The 19,711-nt window shown below is 50.3% G+C and overlaps 1 protein-coding gene across 2 annotated transcripts in view; it reads left to right on the forward strand.

Annotated features, from left to right (window-relative positions):
* LOC149443529 (dual specificity mitogen-activated protein kinase kinase 6) overlaps window positions 1-19,306 on the forward strand; it is a 52,685-nt gene extending 33,379 nt beyond the window's left edge. For both annotated transcript variants that reach the window (XM_089655585.1, XM_089655586.1), the window contains 4 exons: window positions 1,127-1,204; window positions 5,327-5,466; window positions 10,331-10,376; window positions 13,634-19,306. In XM_089655585.1, the coding sequence (XP_089511711.1) occupies window positions 1,127-1,204; window positions 5,327-5,466; window positions 10,331-10,376; window positions 13,634-13,711 (342 nt within the window). In that variant the 3' untranslated portion in view covers window positions 13,712-19,306. The remainder of the gene's footprint in view (window positions 1-1,126; window positions 1,205-5,326; window positions 5,467-10,330; window positions 10,377-13,633) is intronic.
* The last annotated feature ends 405 nt before the right edge of the window (window positions 19,307-19,711 follow it).

The raw sequence follows: 19,711 nt of genomic DNA on the forward strand, positions 1-19,711 counted from the left end.
CTGGAGTGACCAATCACGCTTCTCTGTCTGGCAATCCGATGGACGTGTCTGGGTTTGGTGGTTGCCAGGAGAACGATACTTGCTTGACTGCATTGTGCCAAGTGTAAAGTTTAGTGGAGGGGGGATTATGGTGTGGGGTTGTTTTTCAGGGGTTGGGCTTGGCCCCCTAGTTCCAGTGAAGTAAACTCTTAAGGCATCAGCATACCAAGACATTTTGGACAACTTCATGCTCCCAACTTTGTGGGAAGAGTTTGGGGATGGCCCCTTCCTGTTCCAACATGACTGCCCACCAGTGCACAAAGCAAGGTCCATAAAGACATGGAGGAGCCAGTTTGGGGTGGAGGAACTTGACTGTCCTGCACAGAGTCCTGACCTCAGCCCCATAGAACACCTTTGGGATGAATTAGAGCAGAGACTGCGAGCCAGGCCTCCTCCCCCGACATCAGTGCCTGACCTGACAAATGTGCTTCTGGAAGAATGGTCCAACCTTCCCATAGACACCCTCCTAAACCTTGTGGACGGCCTTCCCAGAAGAGGTGAAGCTGTTATAGCTGCAAAGGGCGGGGCCAACTCAATATTGAACCCTACGGACTAAGACTGGGGGACCATTAAAGGTCATGTGTGTGGAAAGGCTGGCGGCCCAATACTTGGGGCAATATAGTGTATTTGGTAGCCTTGAAGTGAAAGATATATTGTGGGGGGGTAGAACTGAGGGCGAGAACCAAGCAGGTATTACCCCACTTGCTCTCTTGATCTGTGTGTCCCATTCACTCTGTGCATGCTGTTCACTCGCTTTCTCCCTCTGTGCACCCCATTCATCCGTGTTCTTTCTGCGCTCCCTTGCTCTTCCTCTCTAAGTGCCCCATTTTCTCGCTCTCTCTGCGCCCCGCACGCTCGCTCTCTGTGCGCCCCGCACGCTCGTTCGTTTTCTCTGTGCGCCCCGCACGCTCGCTCGGTTTTTCTGTGCGCCCTGCTGGTTTTCTCTGTGCGGTGCCTCATTTTCCATCTAGTTGGTCTTCATTGATTTTTTTCATGTGTAAGTTTTCATGCGATTTTACTGATTGCGTTTTACCTTTTTGTATATTTTCCCGTTTTTTCAGTAATCTACTTTCTTTCTTTTTTTCAGCCGGAAAGGATAAACCCCGAGCTGAACCAGAAAGGATACAGTGTGAAGTCTGATATTTGGAGCCTTGGAATCACTATGGTATGATATAGAACGATGAGGAGACCCAGTGATCACATGATCGGGACCTTCCACAGAGGTCCTGTACGATGATCGGTGTTCCACTGTGTCCGGAGGACACAGCAGGCAACGGATCGCGGTGCTGCGCACTCCCAGGGAGCGCGCACAGTCCAGAATGGTGGGCGCCGTTTATGAACAGCAACCTGCCCCTGCACTGCCACCGTCCGGCAGTTTATATACAGCGGCCAGACGGGAAGTGATTAATGAGACACGCAGGGTCTAAAAGATCCCCAATGTCTCCTCTGCAATCCACCAAATGTATTGCGATCAGGGGCGGACTGACCATTCGAGCCCTCGGGCACTGCCCCAGGGGCCGGAGTCAGTAGGGGGCCCCATGAGATGCCCCTGGTACCTTTCTTTGGCTTTTTCATAGGCTTTTTTGGGTGTGGGCGAGGACACAGGGGCCCCATGATCCCCTATTGCCCGGGGGCCCCATGCGTTGTCAGTCCGCCCCTGATTGCAATACACGGCTATTCTAACCGGGGAAAGTGACGGCGGTGACCCGGAAGTGACGTATGCCACCTTTCCGGGTCACAGGATGAAGGGGAGGGGAGAGCGTTTGTCTGCTCTGCTCTCTCCCCTCCACCAGCCATGTTGGTCCGGGCCCACAGGTGGGTGAGTTGAACCCAAAACACATGGCGGGAGCACGGGAAGTGCGGGCATGTTACCGGGGGCTGTTTCCAGCAATTTCCAGCAGAATTCTGACAGTTTTAGACACAATCATGGGGGCTGCAGCCTCTGTTCTGTGTGTAAACCCCCCCCCCACTATCAGGTCCGTATGGTGTACAGACCTGGCAGCAAAAAGGTTAATGGAAGAATAATAGAATCGTAGAATACCAAGAAACGATCCGAATGTAAACACAGATTTAACGTTTGTTCTGTCGGTGAGACTTTGCTTTCCGTTCGTTCAGCTGCAGCTCTTCATTATCCGGTCGCACGGCGATGTGATGTTTCACCACACGGGGGCAGTAAACTCACACGAATGTCCCCCCTCACCCATGGCGAAACGTTTCTCACCCGCCACTAGCGAGATCAGCGATCTTCTTTCAGAGCCGGTCACGAGTCTCGGAGCTCTGCCGTGAGAAGCCTCTGATGGAAGCTGCTTTTCTTTTCGACCCTGCGTTTGGTCTGTTGGGCAGTAAAAATGCTCGGCTGACAGTTGCAGCTTCTGCATGAAGAGTTTACTTTGTAGCATGCTCATTACATGCGATACTGCGGAGAATGGATTTCATTTTTTTTTTTTTTCTTCATACGCCCGTGCAAGAGTCATGATTACACTGGTGTTCCGCGCATCCCCGTGCAGGAAGTCCCATTCATGTCAGTTGGGATGCAGCAGCTACACTGACACAACCGCTGCTCCCTCTCTGGCAGCAGGGGGCGTATGTACCACAAGGAAAACAAGGCATTTGCCTAGGGCAGCATTTTTGAGGGGGGGCAGCAGCATTTTTCAGGGTGGCAGTGCCGCCCCCCCGAAAGATGGGATGCAAGAAGGGAAACACCCCGCATGGGGACCTGATGGGATCTGATAGGTTTCGGGCTTCTTGATGGTGTATGCAGAGCCTGCCTCTGGTTCCCGGGGATGTCCGAAGCTGTGAAGTAGAGTGTCCATCTCTCGCTGGGGGGGGGGGGGGGGTTGCCAGTGTATGGGGGGGGCGGTGGTAGTGGAAGGCTCTCTTGGATGGGGGGGAGGGCTGGGGTGGAGGTGTTCAATGTCAGGCTCTCTTCATGGGGGAGGTGGGTGTTGGTCAGTGTCAGCCCCCGGTTCACATATATGCGGCCGTACAGGCCGTATTGTGTGCGGGCACTAGAGCCCATTCATTTGAATGGACTGGTGACCAGGGGCGGACTGACCATTTGGGAACTCGGGCACTGCCCGAGGTCAGTAGGGGGCCCCATGAGATGCCCCTGGTACCTTTTCATAGGCTTTTTTGGGTGTGGTTTGAGTATGGGCGAGGACACGGGCCCCATGATCCCCTATTGCCCGGGGGCCCCATGAGTTGTCAGTGTGCCTCTGCCCGTGACACGCAGGTCCCTGCACTTCTGAAAACGCAGCCTGAATGGGAACCTCGGTCCCCGGTGCGGTTGGCGTGCCTCTATAACTAATGGCACCCACCCGCGGGTCCGCATTTCTCTGTGCAGCTGCATGGATTTGCATGCGGATCCACAGCGGCTACACATATGTGAACCTAGCCTCAGGGTCTCTCCGTGGGGGGGAGCCGATTTTTGTGTTGCCTAGGGCAGCACGAATCCCAAATACACCCCTGTTTTGGCAGCAGTTTGGGTCCCCAAGCACAGACAGGGCCAGTTCAGGGACCTGCGCCAATGCGGCTGTCTGATTGTCTCTCGCATTGACATGGACGGGACTGGATGCACGGAACACTCATGCATGCAGACAAAGCCCTCGCACGGGTGCACAGTATAGTACCCCCCCCCAATGTGTATAAAACAAAATGTTTTATAATTCATCTTTTATGAGTTCTGAATTCTCAGCATGTAAACCTCCCATCGGCTTCTGAGGAAGAATTGTACCTGAATGATTAATAATAAAATGTGAACTACATCTGTAGCGCCACCTCCTGGGATGATTCTGGGTTGTGATCTCTATACAGCACACGCATTCTGCAAAGTAAAAGTAATCATGCGCAAAACGAAGGGGAGATAGAACAGATGATGTAGGCAGAATCTCCTTCTTGTGATATATGTGCCCCCTGGTCTCTGTAGGAACATTGTGGGCGCTTTACCTGATATGGCGGAGCCCATTGTGTGGGGTGATTATTATACTCTTGTGGTACGAAAGGATTTCCTCTCCCTTCAATTGTGTCTGTGGAAGTGAAAGTGAAGGGAAAACTCCCCAGTAGGATTGAATACAAGGAGTGGGGCAGGCTCCTGGGTGTGGTTATGCAAATGATCAGTGCCTTGGTGGGTGGTCAGTGTGGAGAAGTGGGTGTTCCTAGACCGGGGGGGGGGGGTGTATGCATGCAGACCGCCTTAGGTAACACCCACAAGTCATGCTGAGCCTCCATGTTTGAAAGAACTGAAATACAATACATGCAACACAGCGGCTAAGTGGTTAGCACTTCCACCTTGCAGCACTGGGGTTGTCGGTTCGAATCCCAACCACGGCACCACCTGCCTGGAGTTTGCATGTTCTCCCTGAGCCTACGTGGATTTCCTCCGGGTACTCCGGTTTCCTCCCACACTCCAAAGACATGCTGGTAGGTGAATTGGCTCCTGTCTAAATTGGCCCTAGTGTGTAGTATATAGATTGTACGCCCCTTGAGGGTGTATGCATGCCGTGCACCCTAGGTAACACCCACATGTCATGCTGAGCCTCCATGATTGAAAGAACTGAAATACAATATGGACAGCACAGTGGCTAAGTGGTTAGCACTTCTGCCTGGCAGTACTCGGGTCATTGGTTCGAATCCCAGCACTACCTGCCTGGAGTTTAAATGTTCTCCCTGTGCCTGCGTGGGTTTCCTCTGGGTACTCCTGTTTCCTCCCACACTCCAAAGACATGCTGGTAGGTGAATTGGCTCCTGACTAAATTGGCCCTAGTATGTAGGTGTAGTATATAGATTGTACGCCCCTTGAGGGTTAGGGACTGATGTGAATGTACAATATATATGTAAATTGACGCGCTACCTGAAATAAATACAATGAATGAAAGGGGCGGGGCCAGGGACAGTCAGGCTGGGGAGGAAAGGGCTAGATCAGGGGTAGGCAACCTGAGAGCCGCAGGACTACAAGTTCTATCATGCCTCTGCAAGTCATAGCTGTAACTGTCAGTTTTGGAATCTTTGCAATGCCTCATGGGAAATGTAGTTCCACAACAGCTAGAGAGCCGCAGGTTGCCTACCCCTGGGCTAGATGATGCTGGACGTCCTCCAGCCAGGAAATTAGGCGGAGGTCTGTATGCATATCGGGCTTCTAATGCACACTGTGAGAGGCTCACAGTGTGCAGTGAAATCAGAGGAAGCCGTTCCAATCCAGGAGAGGGGCCGCTGCACCTGTACAAAACTGAAGAGAAGGCCGGAGGTCGTAATCTAAACAGTTATCCTCTTCCTCTCTTCTGCCTATCAGATCGAGCTCGCTATCCTGCGGTTCCCGTACGACTCGTGGGGGACTCCGTTCCAGCAGCTGAAGCAGGTGGTCGAGGAGCCGTCGCCACAGTTGCCTGCAGAAAAGTTCTCCGCCGATTTCGTCGATTTTACCTCAAAATGGTAAGAACACTTCAAAGTGCCTGAAATGTTCGTCAGTCCGGGGTGTCTGGGGCAGGATATTTATTGAAGACCATTTTTGGGCACTTCTAGAATCATCTCAGTTATTGTGATCTGCGGATTCAGCCGGGTTCACACACACTGCTTTTGGGTAGCACTGCATCCTCTTGTTACATGATTCCAGCTTACCTCTAGAAAAGCACACTTTGCCCACAACTGCTTCAGTCTCCCATCATCTAGTGGTTTCCGCATCCTGATTGTACTTAGAAGACATATACAGCATCTGTGGGCATTGGGATCACTTCCAGTCCATTCTTGGGGGAGCAGTTGGATGTTTTCCATTCTCTGTCCGCTCCCATGGAGGGAACAGGAAGTGACGTCACTCTCAGAAACAGGCGCTGGAGGTGACGTCGCTCTCAGAAACAGGCACTGGAGGTGACGTCGCTCTCAGAAACAGGCGCTGGAGGTGACGTCGCTCTCAGAAACAGGCGCTGGAGGTGACGTCGCTCTCAGAAACAGGCGCTGGAGGTGACGTCGCTCTCAGAAACAGGCGCTGGAGGTGACGTCGCTCTCAGAAACAGGCGCTGGAGGTGACGTCGCTCTCAGAAACAGGCGCCGGAGGTGACGTCGCTCTCAGAAACAGGCGCCGGAAGTGGCGTCGCTCTCAGGAGCCGGCGCCGGAAGTGGCGTCGCTCTCAGGAGCCGGCGCCGGAAGTGGCGTCGCTCTCAGGAGCCGGCGCCGGAAGTGGCGTCGCTCTCAGGAGCCGGCGCCGGAAGTGGCGTCGCTCTCAGGAGCCGGCGCCGGAAGTGGCGTCGCTCTCAGGAGCCGGCGCCGGAAGTGGCGTCGCTCTCAGGAGCCGGCGCCGGAAGTGGCGTCGCTCTCAGGAGCCGGCGCCGGAAGTGGCGTCGCTCTCAGGAGCCGGCGCCGGAAGTGGCGTCGCTCTCAGGAGCCGGCGCCGGCAGTGGCGTCGCTCTCAGGAGCCGGCAGTGGCGTCGCTCTCAGGAGCCGGCAGTGGCGTCGCTCTCAGGAGCCGGCAGTGGCGTCGCTCTCAGGAGCCGGCAGTGGCGTCGCTCTCAGGAGCCGGCAGTGGCGTCGCTCTCAGGAGCCGGCAGTGGCGTCGCTCTCAGGAGCCGGCAGTGGCGTCGCTCTCAGGAGCCGGCAGTGGCGTCGCTCTCAGGAGCCGGCAGTGGCGTCGCTCTCAGGAAGTGATGTCCTATATGGCCGGCTGGGGGAAGTAGCTGCCAATAGTGGCCATTGCATATAAAGGGCATGTCCTCCAATGGTAAATGAGGTAGGAGGTTCTTGAAAAAGGGGGTTCTTACATCTCCAAAATGTATCTAAAATACACTGACCTGACCTTTGACACCGATCATGACCTTTGACTTGAACCTTGACCCTATCCCTGATACTGACCTAGTTCAACTTTTTTCTATTTCATTTTATCTTTATTTTTATATTTTTTGTTTATTTTTGTATATAGTTTTCTCCTTCAGCACAAAATTTATCTTTTTCTCCATTCAAAGGAAGAAAAAAAATACAAAAAAAAACACATGGGCGCGGCTGTACAGTGACTGATCATTGACAGCCAATCACAGGCTATCACAGCGATCACAGCGATCACGTGATTGTGAAGCAGCCCCCCTGGTTCCTGATCTTTAGAGACCCAGAGCTGTGCATGGAGTTTGTGCCTAAACTCATAGCAAATTCTGATTGGTTCCTGTGGGATCCTCCGATTGTGTACATTGTTAGCATTCCTGAATCTGAGAAGTGGCCGTTCACACGTATCGCCTTCCACAGTGACACACGGCATCTCCTGACCCAATTCATTCCGGATTCTGTCCGCCGATAAACACATTATTAATACGGTAAGTGTGAGCAATGTGTTTACCATGGGGGGCCCCGGAGTGCGTCCGGCTCCCCCCCCCGGCTTTCAGGAATCCCATAGGCCTTGATGGAACAGGAGGACAGCTCAGGTTTTACTGGCTTTGCTTGATTCAACCTGTCCTGCTATTGTCTGTCTGGAACGTTTCCACCGAGATCATCGGAGCGGAAGCAATCGCTGCAAACTTCCTGACCGAGGATCGACTTCCTGACCGAGGATCGACTTCCTGACCGAGGATCTGTAGGCGCTTCTTCTTTTTTTTTTTTTTTTTAAATATATATATTTTTTTTAGACAGCGAGAAGTGGTGGGCTTTGCGGATGTCACACGGTCTGCCGCTTGACCTCAGATGATGACAGCGCCGGTCTGTGTGTCACTGCTGCTGTTTTGAGGGTTTACTGCAGTCATAGAGCAACGTTTTGCTTTTAACCAGTTGAAGACCTTGGTCATGCCAAAGAAATGTCATTGAAGTACACGGGATGTGTATCGTCTGCCCCTCCTCCTCCCCTCTTCCTCCCCACGTTCAATACAGCAGATAATGCTACAGGTGATATCAGAAATTCACCTTCTGATACAGTATTTCTGTACAAGATGCAGATACAAAGTTACATTATTTATACTGGAGATGAGATACAAAGTAACATTGTTTATAATCATCAGATTGGAGATACAAAGTAACATTGTTTATAAACATTGATCAGACAGGAGATAGAGAGGTAAAAGGTAACATTGTTTATAAACATTGATCAGATGGGAGATAGAGATACAAGGTAACATTGTTTCTCCTGTCTGATCGATGTATATAAACAATGTTACTTTGTATCGCTCTATCTCCTGTCTGATCAATGTTTATAAACAATGTTACTTTGTATCTCCTGTCTGATGTATATAAACAAAGTAACATTGTTTCTAAACATTGATCAGGGAAGGGGGGGGTGGTGGGAGTTAGAGGTAAAAAGTAACATTGTTTATAAACATTGATCAGATGGGAGATAGAGATACAAGGTAACATTGTTTCTCCTGTCTGATCGATGTATATAAACAATGTTACTTTGTATCGCTCTATCTCCTGTCTGATCAATGTTTATAAACAATGTTACTTTGTATCTCCTGTCTGATGTATATAAACAAAGTAACTTTGTTTATAAACATTGATCAGGGAAGGGGGGGGTGGTGGGAGTTAGAGGTAAAAAGTAACATTGTTTATAAACATTGATCAGATGGGAGATAGAGATACAAGGTAACATTGTTTCTCCTGTCTGATCGATGTATATAAACAATGTTACTTTGTATCGCTCTATCTCCTGTCTGATCAATGTTTATAAACAATGTTACTTTGTATCTCCTGTCTGATGTATATAAACAAAGTAACATTGTTTCTAAACATTGATCAGGGAAGGGGGGGGGGGGTGGTAGGAGATAGAGGTAAAAAGTAACATTGTTTATAAACATTGATCAGATGGGAGATACAAAGTAACATTGTTTATAAACATTGATCAGGGAAGGAGGGGGGGTGGTGGGAGATAGAGGTAAAAAGTAACATTGTTTATAAACATTGATCAGATGGGAGATCAAAGTAAGAGCTCGTTCACGCTTAACTTATTTCTAGCTCTTGCCAAACGCCTCTATAGTGTTTGACAGGCATATGGGAAGCGTTTTTAACTCTCCTCAAATGCTCCCCAAACGCCCTATGCACATTTTTTAGCCGTTTTCCAAGCTTTAATAGCGCACCAAAAACGCCTATACTGAAGTTAATGGTATTCACGCCTCGCAAACGCCTGCCAAGCATTTGAGGACCATCACCATAAACTTGAATGGGAGGCTTCAGCTCCTCCTGACTTGACACGAGGCGTTCATTTTGCTGCAACACTAACGCTTCAGTGTGAACAGCACCTTGTGCTGCCATAGGTCCAATGTATAAACGCTTCCCAAACGCCTGTCTAACACCTGCTAACAGCCAGTGTGAACTTAGCCTAACAAGTAAATGTTTATATCCCTTATTCCAATGATAGAGATATAAAAGTAAGATTGGGTATAATAAAACCACCTATGCAGGACCTACGTTGCTGAGATAAAAGGTAAATGTGTGTTGCTTTATCTTAATAACGAAGTAATTGCCGAATAAACGGGTTCATAGCAGCAGAAACATGAACTCTGCTCTGATGGGATATATATATATATATATATATGTGTGTATAATGTGTGTATAATTTCAAATTGTTGTTGTTCAATTGAGTTGTACAGTTTCATAGGTCACATTAAAGGTGGAAAAAGTCCTGAAATTCTTTTTTTTTTTTTTTTTACATCACAGAAACCTGACATGTTAACAGGGGCGTGTAGACTTTTTATATCCACTTGATTAGAAGTGTGTGTGTGTGTGTGATTTTTTTTATATCCACTTGTTTAGATATTCTCTCTATCTATACAGTGGATATAAAAAGTCTTCACGCCCGCCCCTGTTAACATGTCAGGTTTCTGTTATGTAAAAGAAGATAAGATAAATCATTTCAGAACATTTTCCACCTTTAATGTGACCTATAAACTGTACAACTCTAGTCTCAGTTGCACTTGCGTTTGTTGGAGAGGGAAACTCCACAACACAGAATCATGGGACAAGAGACTTCAGTACCACCCAGAAGCGGTGACAGCAGTGAGCACCAAGAAGGCTAGTGTTAGACAGGCCTACCTCTTCCAGCAAATGTTGGGCTGGCAGTCTTTTTCGGCAGTGCGGTAGGTCATGACACACATGGGGAGACTTTCCTTTCTTGTAAGCACTTCCTCCTCACCGAGAGAAGAGGATTGGTGAGGCCGGGGAAGTGACTTCTTGTATCCCTGATCACTCTCTGCGCTCGTTCGGTTTGGTAATGGATTGTACTCTGGAGTATGTCTGCGTTGGCCTGTATGGCGGCTCCTCTTCCTGCTTTTGTATGAATTGTTCTCAGACTATCTCTGCACAGATCTTACACAATCTTCTGTCTCCTGACAGCTTGAAGAAGAATTCCAAAGAGCGTCCAACTTACGCAGAGCTTATGGTGAGTATATAGCACAGATGTGTGGTGTCACCCGACAGCCGCCATTTTCTTTTTTTTTTGTGATAAAGTTGCCTTTATCAGTGTATTCTTGTTATCTAGATCAGCCAATCAGAATCCTTTCCTTACATACTGGTGCTTTGAAAGGGAAGGTATGCTGAAGGACGGAAAAATCGATGTGTGTGTGCTGGGGGTGGGATCTCAGTGGGGAAAGGCCAATGCGTGCGATGGAGGTGTGATGTCACTGGGGAGGGAGCAGTCTGTGTGCTGGGGGTGGGATCTCAGTGGGGAAAGGCCAATGCGTGCGATGGAGGTGTGATGTCACTGGGGAGGGAGCAGTCTGTGTGCTGGGGGTGGGATCTCAGTGGGGAAAGGCCAATGCGTGCGATGGAGGTGTGATGTCACTGGGGAGGGAGCAGTCTGTGTGCTGGGGGTGGGATCTCAGTGGGGAAAGGCCAATGCGTGCGATGGAGGTGTGATGTCACTGGGGAGGGAGCAGTCTGTGTGCTGGGGGTGGGATCTCAGTGGGGAAAGGCCAATGCGTGCGATGGAGGTGTGATGTCACTGGGGAGGGAGCAGTCTGTGTGCTGGGGGTGGGATCTCAGTGGGGAAAGGCCAATGCGTGCGATGGAGGTGTGATGTCACTGGGGAGGGAGCAGTCTGTGTGCTGGGGGTGGGATCTCAGTGGGGAAAGGCCAATGCGTGCGATGGAGGTGTGATGTCACTGGGGAGGGAGCAGTCTGTGTGCTGGGGGTGGGATCTCAGTGGGGAAAGGCCAATGCGTGCGATGGAGGTGTGATGTCACTGGGGAGGGAGCAGTCTTGTGTGCTGGGGGTGGGATCTCAGTGGGGAAGGCCAATGCGTGCAATGGAGGGGTGATGTCACTGGGGAGGGAGCAGTCTGTGTGCTGGGGGTGGGATCTCAGTGGGGAAAGGCCAATGCGTGCGATGAAGGTGTGATGTCACTGGGGAGGGAGCAGTCTTGTGTGCTGGGGGTGGGATCTCAGTGGGGAAGGCCAATGCGTGCAATGGAGGTGTGATGTCACTGGGGAGGGAGCAGTCTTGTGTGCTGGGGGTGGGATCTCAGTGGGGGAAGGCCAATGCATGCGATGGAGGGGTGATGTCACTGGGGAGGGAGCAGTCTTGTGTGCTGGGGGTGGGATCTCAGTGGGGAAGGCCAATGCATGCGATGGAGGGGTGATGTCACTGGGGAGGGAGCAGTCTTGTGTGCTGGGGGTGGGATCTCAGTGGGGAAGGCCAATGCATGCGATGGAGGGGTGATGTCACTGGGGAGGGAGCAGTCTTGTGTGCTGGGGGTGGGATCTCAGTGGGGAAGGCCAATGCATGCGATGGAGGTGTGATGTCACTGGGGAGGGAGCAGTCTTGTGTGCTGGGGGTGGGATCTCAGTGGGGAAGGCCAATGTGTGCGATGGAGGGGTGATGTCACTGGGGAGGAAGCAGTCTGTGTGCTGGGGGTGGGATCTCAGTGGGGAAAGGCCAATGTGTGCGATGGAGGGGTGATGTCACTGGGGAGGGAGCAGTCTGTGTGCTGGGGGTGGGATCTCTGTGGGGAAGGCCAATGCATGCGATGGAGGGGTGATGTCACTGGGGAGGGAGCAGTCTGTGTGCTGGGGGTAAAGGCTACTGTGTGTGCATAAGTGCGCTCCATGGAGGTGGGATCTCACTAGGGAAAGGCTAATGTGAAGGAGGAAGGTGTGAGTCACGGGGAGCTGACCAGTCTGTGTGCTGGAGATGGGAATCTCTGTCTGGGGACTGACCAATGCGTGCGCATGCTGGAAGTGGGATCTCGCTGGCGATAGGCCAATCTGCGCTTGAGGTGGGATCCCAGTGGGCAAAATTCTATGTACAACTGGAGGTGAGATCCCAATGGGGGAAATTCTATGTGCGCTGGAGGTGGGATCCCAATGGGCGAAATTCTATGTGCACCGGTGGTGGGATCCCGATGGGGGAAGTTCTATGTGCGCTGGAGGTGGGATCCCGATGGGGGAAGTTCTATGTGCGCTGGAGGTGGGATCCCGATGGGGGAAGTTCTATGTGCGCTGGAGGTGGGATCCCGATGGGGGAAGTTCTATGTGCGCTGGAGGTGGGATCCCGATGGGGGAAGTTCTATGTGCGCTGGAGGTGGGATCCCGATGGGGGAAGTTCTATGTGCGCTGGAGGTGGGATCCCGATGGGGGAAGTTCTATGTGCGCTGGAGGTGGGATCCCGATTGGGGAAGTTCTATGTGTGCTGGAGGTGGGATCCCGATGGGGGAAGTTCTATGTGTGCCGGAGGTGGGATCCCGATGGGGGAAATTCTATGTGTGCCGGAGGTGGGATCCCGATGGGGGAAATTCTATGTGTGCCGGAGGTGGGATCCCGATGGGGGGAATTCTATGTGCGCTGGAGGTGGGATCCCAATGGGGGAAGTTCTATGTGTGCCGGAGGTGGGATCCCAATGGGGGAAGTTCTATGTGTGCCGGAGGTGGGATCCCAATGGGGGAAGTTCTATGTGTGCCGGTGGTGGGATCCCGATGGGGGAAATTCTATGTGCGCCGGTGGTGGGATCCCGATGGGGGGAATTCTATGTGTGCTGGAAGTGGGATCCCGATGGGGGGAATTCTGTGTGTGCTGGAAGTGGGATCCCGATGGGGGGAATTCTGTGTGTGCTGGAGGTGGGATCCCGATGGGGGAAGTTTTATGTGTGCTGGAGGTGGGATCCCAATGGGGGGAATTCTATGTGCGCCGGTGGTGGGATCCCAATGGGGGAAGTTCTATGTGCTCTGGAGGTGGGATCTGACTGGTGAAAGGCCAATGTGTGTGAAGTTACTGGAGGAGGACCAGGAAGAGTCTGATTTGCACCTCAGCAATGTACAAGTAGAACACAGAATTTATGTACTAAAGTAGGATTGCACCAATACAGTTTTTCTTTTTTTTTCCTTCCTATTGGCGAGTACGGATACTTGTGCTCAAGTACTCGCCAATAAATGAATGGCGCAAATCGCACCGCACCTGCAGGGAAACCGCATTCTTGTTGAAATGACATTCGATTCTTTGCAGTGCGATTTGAGCTCATTCATTTTTGTATGGGCTCAAATCGCACGGAAAAGGTATCGGTTTGAGGTATTTGCACGAGTACTCGTATACCAATATCAGTACAACCCTATAATAAAGGTCAAACCCATGTTTGTCCCCCAACCCCACCCCCAGGGGGTCTTTTTTTGTGTTTTTGATCTCAATTCCCTTTTTTATCCCCACACAGCAACACCCGTTTTTCACGCTGCACGAATCGAAGAACACTGACGTGGCGTCCTTCGTCAAACTCATTCTGGGAGAATAAACCGATCGGCGCGTTTTGACCCTCTCATCATCTTTCGCACGGACTTCTCCTGCAGGACGCGGGCAGCGTATAATGGCTGCTGTATCTAAAGTACCCGTTGAAAGGTCTCATGGGACTGGGATAACTGGACTCCATTATTTGTTTCTTTTGGCTTCCTCAGTGCAAAAAAAAAAAAAAAACCAGTCCGACCTCGGGCGCAATCTACCAGAATGGGATGATCTCTACCCATGCCAGCTGCCGTATGGGTTTATAAAAATTTAGGTTTCTTACTCTTAGACTTTTTTTGTTTTTTTGTTTTTTTTTTTGGTTCTAGGTGCTACTATAGTTAGGTTTTTTTTTTTCTTTCTAGGTTTTTCCCCCTTTTTTTTTTTTTTTTTTTTTGTGTAATATTTATGTTCCCTTCTCTGATTTTACGTCTGTTTGAGAGGAAGAGTGTGATCTTGGAGCAGTACGGTGGCAAATATTTATAGGGTTTATTTTTTTTTTTTTGTTTTTTTTTGTTTTTTTTTTTTTGCTGGTGAAAGGGTGACTTTTTTTTTTTTTTTTTTTTTTTTCCCTTAAATTCTGTGTTGAGAAAAATATTTAATTTTTTTTTTTTTCCTCCCCATTTTTAAAACCGTGATCTGTGCTGTGGCTGTGTGAACGATTTTTTTTTTTCAGCTACTTGTTATCCAGTTTGCTTTTTAATGCCAAGTAGAAAGATTGAAATGATTTTGCTTTTTTTTTAATTTTTTTTTTTTGGTTTTTGTTATCCTGGCCACACCAAAGCAATACAGGACTTTACAGACCACACCTTGACAGGTAGGAGTATGCTCTTGGAGTAGGACAATCCCTTTAAATTTTAAGAGGAAAAGGAAGTGTGTACTTGTATATGATTTGCTCGTATGAAAAAGTCTCCTCCGTCGAGCTGCGAGTTTGTCGCCCGCGGCTGAGTTGCCTCTTGAAACAGATGCATGTTATCCCATGAAATAGGCGTTCAAGTTGAACTTGTCTTGCGACTTAATCCGGGGAGTTTGAGTCTGCGACTGAAATTGCAGTCATGGGGGGGCAGTCGGTGGCTGTTTCAAGAGAGAACTTAGCCGGTAGCTAAGCAAGCCTGCGTCTTTTTTGGAGGAACTGAACCCCGATCTGTAGAATAACACCTTGATTATATATTTTTTTATGGGTTGACATGTAACTGGTACTAAAAGCCAAATTTATTCTCACGTGGAAGCTTTGCACCCCCCTGCTGTACTATGTGCTCCTTGGGTTGTTCTGATAGGAGGTTCTTGCGGTCTGCAGACCTTGCAATGCATTGACTTTCCCTTTTTGCTACTTGCTCCGCCCAAAACTCTGCGTTTTTTTTTTTTTGCATACACAATAGTAGTTTCAGACTCTAGCCAGGTTCCAAATACTTCTTTATTTGCCAACCACCCGGGGGGGGGGAAGGGGGGGGTATTGGACTGTCAGCTGCACTTCCGATTATGTTGTATTTTTTGGCGCTTTATATCATTTAAATATTTCAAATACTTTTTGACCGCTGATGCGTTTCTAACGGTCGGTAACAGCCGAGGTCATTTTTTTTTCTAGCTAAGCTGCTGTTGTCACCATAAAAAAAATCAATTATCTACCAATGGTGACAAAATGCAGTTTCTCTTGGGATTTCATACTGGTGACACCAGAAGCTTAGCTGAAAAGACAGAGGAAGACCCATTAGAGCGGGGGGGATGGGCGGTTTGAACCTACATGCCATGGGGGTGCCAACCATTGTGACTGTGGCATGTAAACCTCCCCGTCCGCTGCCTGTTGCATTTTCTCGGTTGCAAATATGCGGCCACTCAACGGCTGGGCCTTAGAGGTCACGTATTTTTGCACCCCAATGTAAGCAAACGTGCTGGGTGCGATCGCTACTTGCGATCAGGAGCTTTCTGATCATGTGACCGTCATCAGTGGTCACATGACCCTAAACCCCACCAGAAATTCCTTAAAGGGCCGGCAGGCGCTGGTGCCAAGGTGTTAAGGGGGGCATTTAGCCCTGGTTCACGTGGCCGTGCGGGGGCATGACAGCCCATTAATTTGAATAGATTCCCGTGCCCCGGGACACGCAGGGAAGAAGTCCCGGCACTTCTTTGGAAAACGCAGCCGAGGTTCCCAGTACGGTTGCATTTTCCAGTGCGGGGCGGCGTGCCGTTCGAACGACTGGCACCTGCCCGCGGGTCCGCAGTCCTCTGTGCGGGTGGTGCGGCTGCACGGATTTTCATGCGGATCCGCAGCGGCACCACCCGCACAGATGTGAACCTAGCCTTAGTAAACAACAAAAATGCAGCTCAACCGCTAATTTTTGATGAACCGCCAACTGCAAGTCTGAACGAAGCCTGAATTGGGGAAAAGCAATCACAGATCATGTCAGAATATCAGAAATTGGGTTCAAAAGGCGTTTTGGGCGTTAAAGAACTTCCGTTGATTGATTTGACATGGGGGGGGGGGGGGGAGGAGTATTCCAATGCGTGGGTGCATGGCGGAGGCCTTTAACATCATGCAGCCGGCTCAACTGCATAACCCCAGCACTGCGACCGCACTGTCACCAACAGCTGCTGGACATGGGTGGTGGTTGGGTCCCGGTAGGAAGGTCTCCTGATCGGTCACTGTGTCAGCCAATTGGTGATCACCTGATTGGGAAGTCTGGTAAACGCCCCCGCCATTAAGACCCCTTTTAAGGCCCTTTTTACATGAGGCGGATTCCATTGGGATCAGCAGGGGGATCTGCGAGCTGATTGGAGCAGAGCGGGTGGATGGACAGGTCTGTGTCCACTCAGTATCTGGACACGGGTAGAGCAGCTGGGACTAAAAGGACTCCTTTGCCCATTTTACACCCAGACCTTCTGATCCGGCCCCCCTGAAAAACTGGCATGTGGACCTAATCGGGACGCCCATCTAAAATGGGTCTTAAGGGCCAGATATAAGGAAACCTATGTGGCTGGCTTGCTCCACCGATTGACAAGCTCTGCACCTCTGACCTCGTTCTCCCTGCCCTGGTCACGTATGGCGGGGCCACCAAGGTGGAGCGACCCTCCTTGCCACCTTGGCATTGTATGGATAAGTGCCAAGTAGCCTCGTGCTTTCTTCCCAACGTTACAGCATGTACAGACCCCACCATGACCCACACATGGGGCAAATGTAGCAGCCATCATTCTTGCATTCTGTTGCAGGGACTTCGGCTCCATTCACACTTGTTGCGCAACTTTGGAGCGCAACTTTCACACAACTTTAGATGGGTGCGACTTTGGCTTTGACCAATGGTAATGGTCAACTGATGCTTGTAAAACATTCAGGTGCAAATTTTGACGGTTAGCATTGAAGTCTACAGCCCTCAAGCAGCATGACAGTTGGACCAAAGAGGCGCATGAACTACTTTGAGGCCGCTTCGACTTTTAAGACCCCATTCACTCTTGTGCCATGCGACTTTGGACATCAAGGTTGCATGACAAGTTGTACTCCATGTTTTCCAATAATAACCATTCGTATATGTGCCACTTAAATTTGCAGTGACTTCAAAGTAGTTCATACACTATTTTGGTCTGACTTTCATGCAACTTGAGGGCCGTAGACTTTCCTTTATTTTTCGGCTGGAGTTCCCTTTTTTTTTTTTCCCTCCTCAAGTGTTAAAATTTGCAAGCCTCAACCTACTGCTGAATAGCACTGAATTTTAAAAAATCAGTGAAAGCAGTGGTCCCTCTGCTGAGGTCCCAACAATGCCCCCTGCTGAGTCAGACCTAGAACTCTGCAATAGGAAAAGCTCATGCTCTAGAGAGCTCTGACTCAGCTGAGGGCATCTCAGACCCCTGCAGTGAGAGCACTGCTTCCACACAGGGAGAAAGGGTCCTTCTGCTGAGGTCCAACAATTACTTCTGCTGAGGCAGACCCAGAACTCTGCAATCAGAAAAGCTTGTGCTCTAGAGAGCTATGGCTCAGCTACGAGCATCCCAGACCCTTGCAGAGAGACCACTACTTCCACACAGGGAGCAAGGGTCCTTCTGCTGAGGTCTAACATGCCCCTTACTGAGTCAGACACAGAATGCTGCACTCAGAAAAGCTCATGCTCTAGAGAGCTCTGACTCATCTGAGGGCATCTCAGACCCCTGCAGAGAGACCACTGCTTCCACACAGGGAGCAAGGGTCCTTCTGCTGAGGTCTAACATGCCCCTTACTGAGTCAGACACAGAATGCTGCACTCAGAAAAGCTCATGCTCTAGAGAGCTCTGACTCATCTGAGGGCATCTCAGACCCCTGCAGTGAGACCACTGCTTCCACACAGGGAAAAAGGGTCCATCTGCTGAGGTCCAACAATTCTTCCTGCTGAGGCAGACCCAGAACTCTGCAATCAGAAAAGCGTGTGTTCTTGAGAGCTATGGCTGAGCTGCGGGCCTCCCAGACCCTTGCAGAGGGTCCTTCTGCTACGGTCTAACATGCTCCTTACTGAGTCAGACCCAGAATGCTGCATTCAGGTTCTAGAGAGCTGTCTCAGCTGAGGGCATCCCAGGAGACCACTGCTTCCACACGGAGAAATGGTCCTTCTACTGAGGTCCAACAATTACTCCTGCTGAGGTAGACCTAGCACTCTGCAATCAGAAAATCTCATGCTTTACAGGGCTATGGCTCAGCTGTGGGCATCCCAGACTCTTGCAGAGAGACCACTGCTTCCACACGGAGCAGGGGTCCTTCTGAGGTCCAACAATTACCTCTGCTGAGGCAGATCTAGAACTCTGCAGCAGAAAAGCTCATGTACTAGAGTGCTCTGGGTCAACTGAGGCCATCCCGGACCCCTTCAGAGAGACCACTGCTTCCACACAGGGAGCAAGGGTCCTGCTGAGGCAGACCTAGAACTCTGCAATCAGAAAAGGTCATGTACTAGAGTGCTCTGGGTCAAGTGAGGCCATCCCAGACCCTTGCAGAGAGACCACTGCTTCCACACAGAGAGCAAGGGTCCTGCTGAGGCAGACCTAGTACTCTGCAATCACAAAAGCTCATGCTCTACAGAGCTATGGCTCAGCTGCGGGCATCCCAGACTCTTGCAGAGAGACCACTGCTTCCACGCAGGGAGCAAGGGTCCTTCTTCTGAGATCCAACAATTACCTCTGCTGAGGCAGACCTAGAACTCTGCAATCAGAAAAGCTCATGTACTAGAGTGCTCTGGGTCAACTGAGAGCCCACTGCTTCCACCTAAGGAGCAAGGGCGTTCTGGGGTCCAACATCCCCCCAGAATGTACTCCAGTGGGAATTTTCAGCTTGGTGGGGTGTAGGAAAAGTCTGAGCAGTCAGTTTTGTGCGGAGCGATCCTTTACATCCTCAACCTCTTGTTTCCAGAGGGTTGTGTAATGCGTTGCAAGGGGGCAGACTGGGTCATGGTATCCATGACAGATCGCAATGTTTTCTATGACTAAGAACACGTGTAACCAGATGTGTTCACCCCGGCCGTCTATTGCTTTGTATGAAGATGTGACCGTATTCCCGCAGGATACGCCAGGAGAGCGATGTACACGCCCACAGGGAAATGATGCCTTTTATTTCCAATCCAATGAAATGTCTTGCATATCAATTATATTTTTTAACGTCAAACCGCGTCTGTGTCTCATTTTTTTTTCCTCCCTGTATCTGCGTCTAATCAAGTTGGTTAAACATTTGAGCAGGTTTTCGTGAATCCGAGGGGAGCGCCAAAATAATTGCATGGACACAACAGGCAGTTTGAAGCATGAAGATGTGTCTGTCTCTTATCTGTCTTCACCCGCCCCCCCCCCCCCTTCCCCCCGGAGCAATCCATAGGAAATGGGAGTCTGTCCTACACCGATCAGCCAGAACTTTATGACCACCTACCTAATACTGAGTAGGTCCCCTTTAGCCACTGAAACAGCCCTGACCCATTGAGGCATGGACTCCAATAGACGACTAAAAGGATCTGCTAGGGCCAGATATCACAGCCTACCATAAGTTGGGGGGGGGCTCTCCGTCGATTGAACTTATTTT

Source organism: Staurois parvus, unplaced genomic scaffold (genome assembly GCF_062004578.1).
Source record: "Staurois parvus isolate SC_StPar_1 unplaced genomic scaffold, SC_StPar_1.0 ptg000851l, whole genome shotgun sequence".
NCBI lineage: Eukaryota > Metazoa > Chordata > Amphibia > Anura > Ranidae > Staurois > Staurois parvus.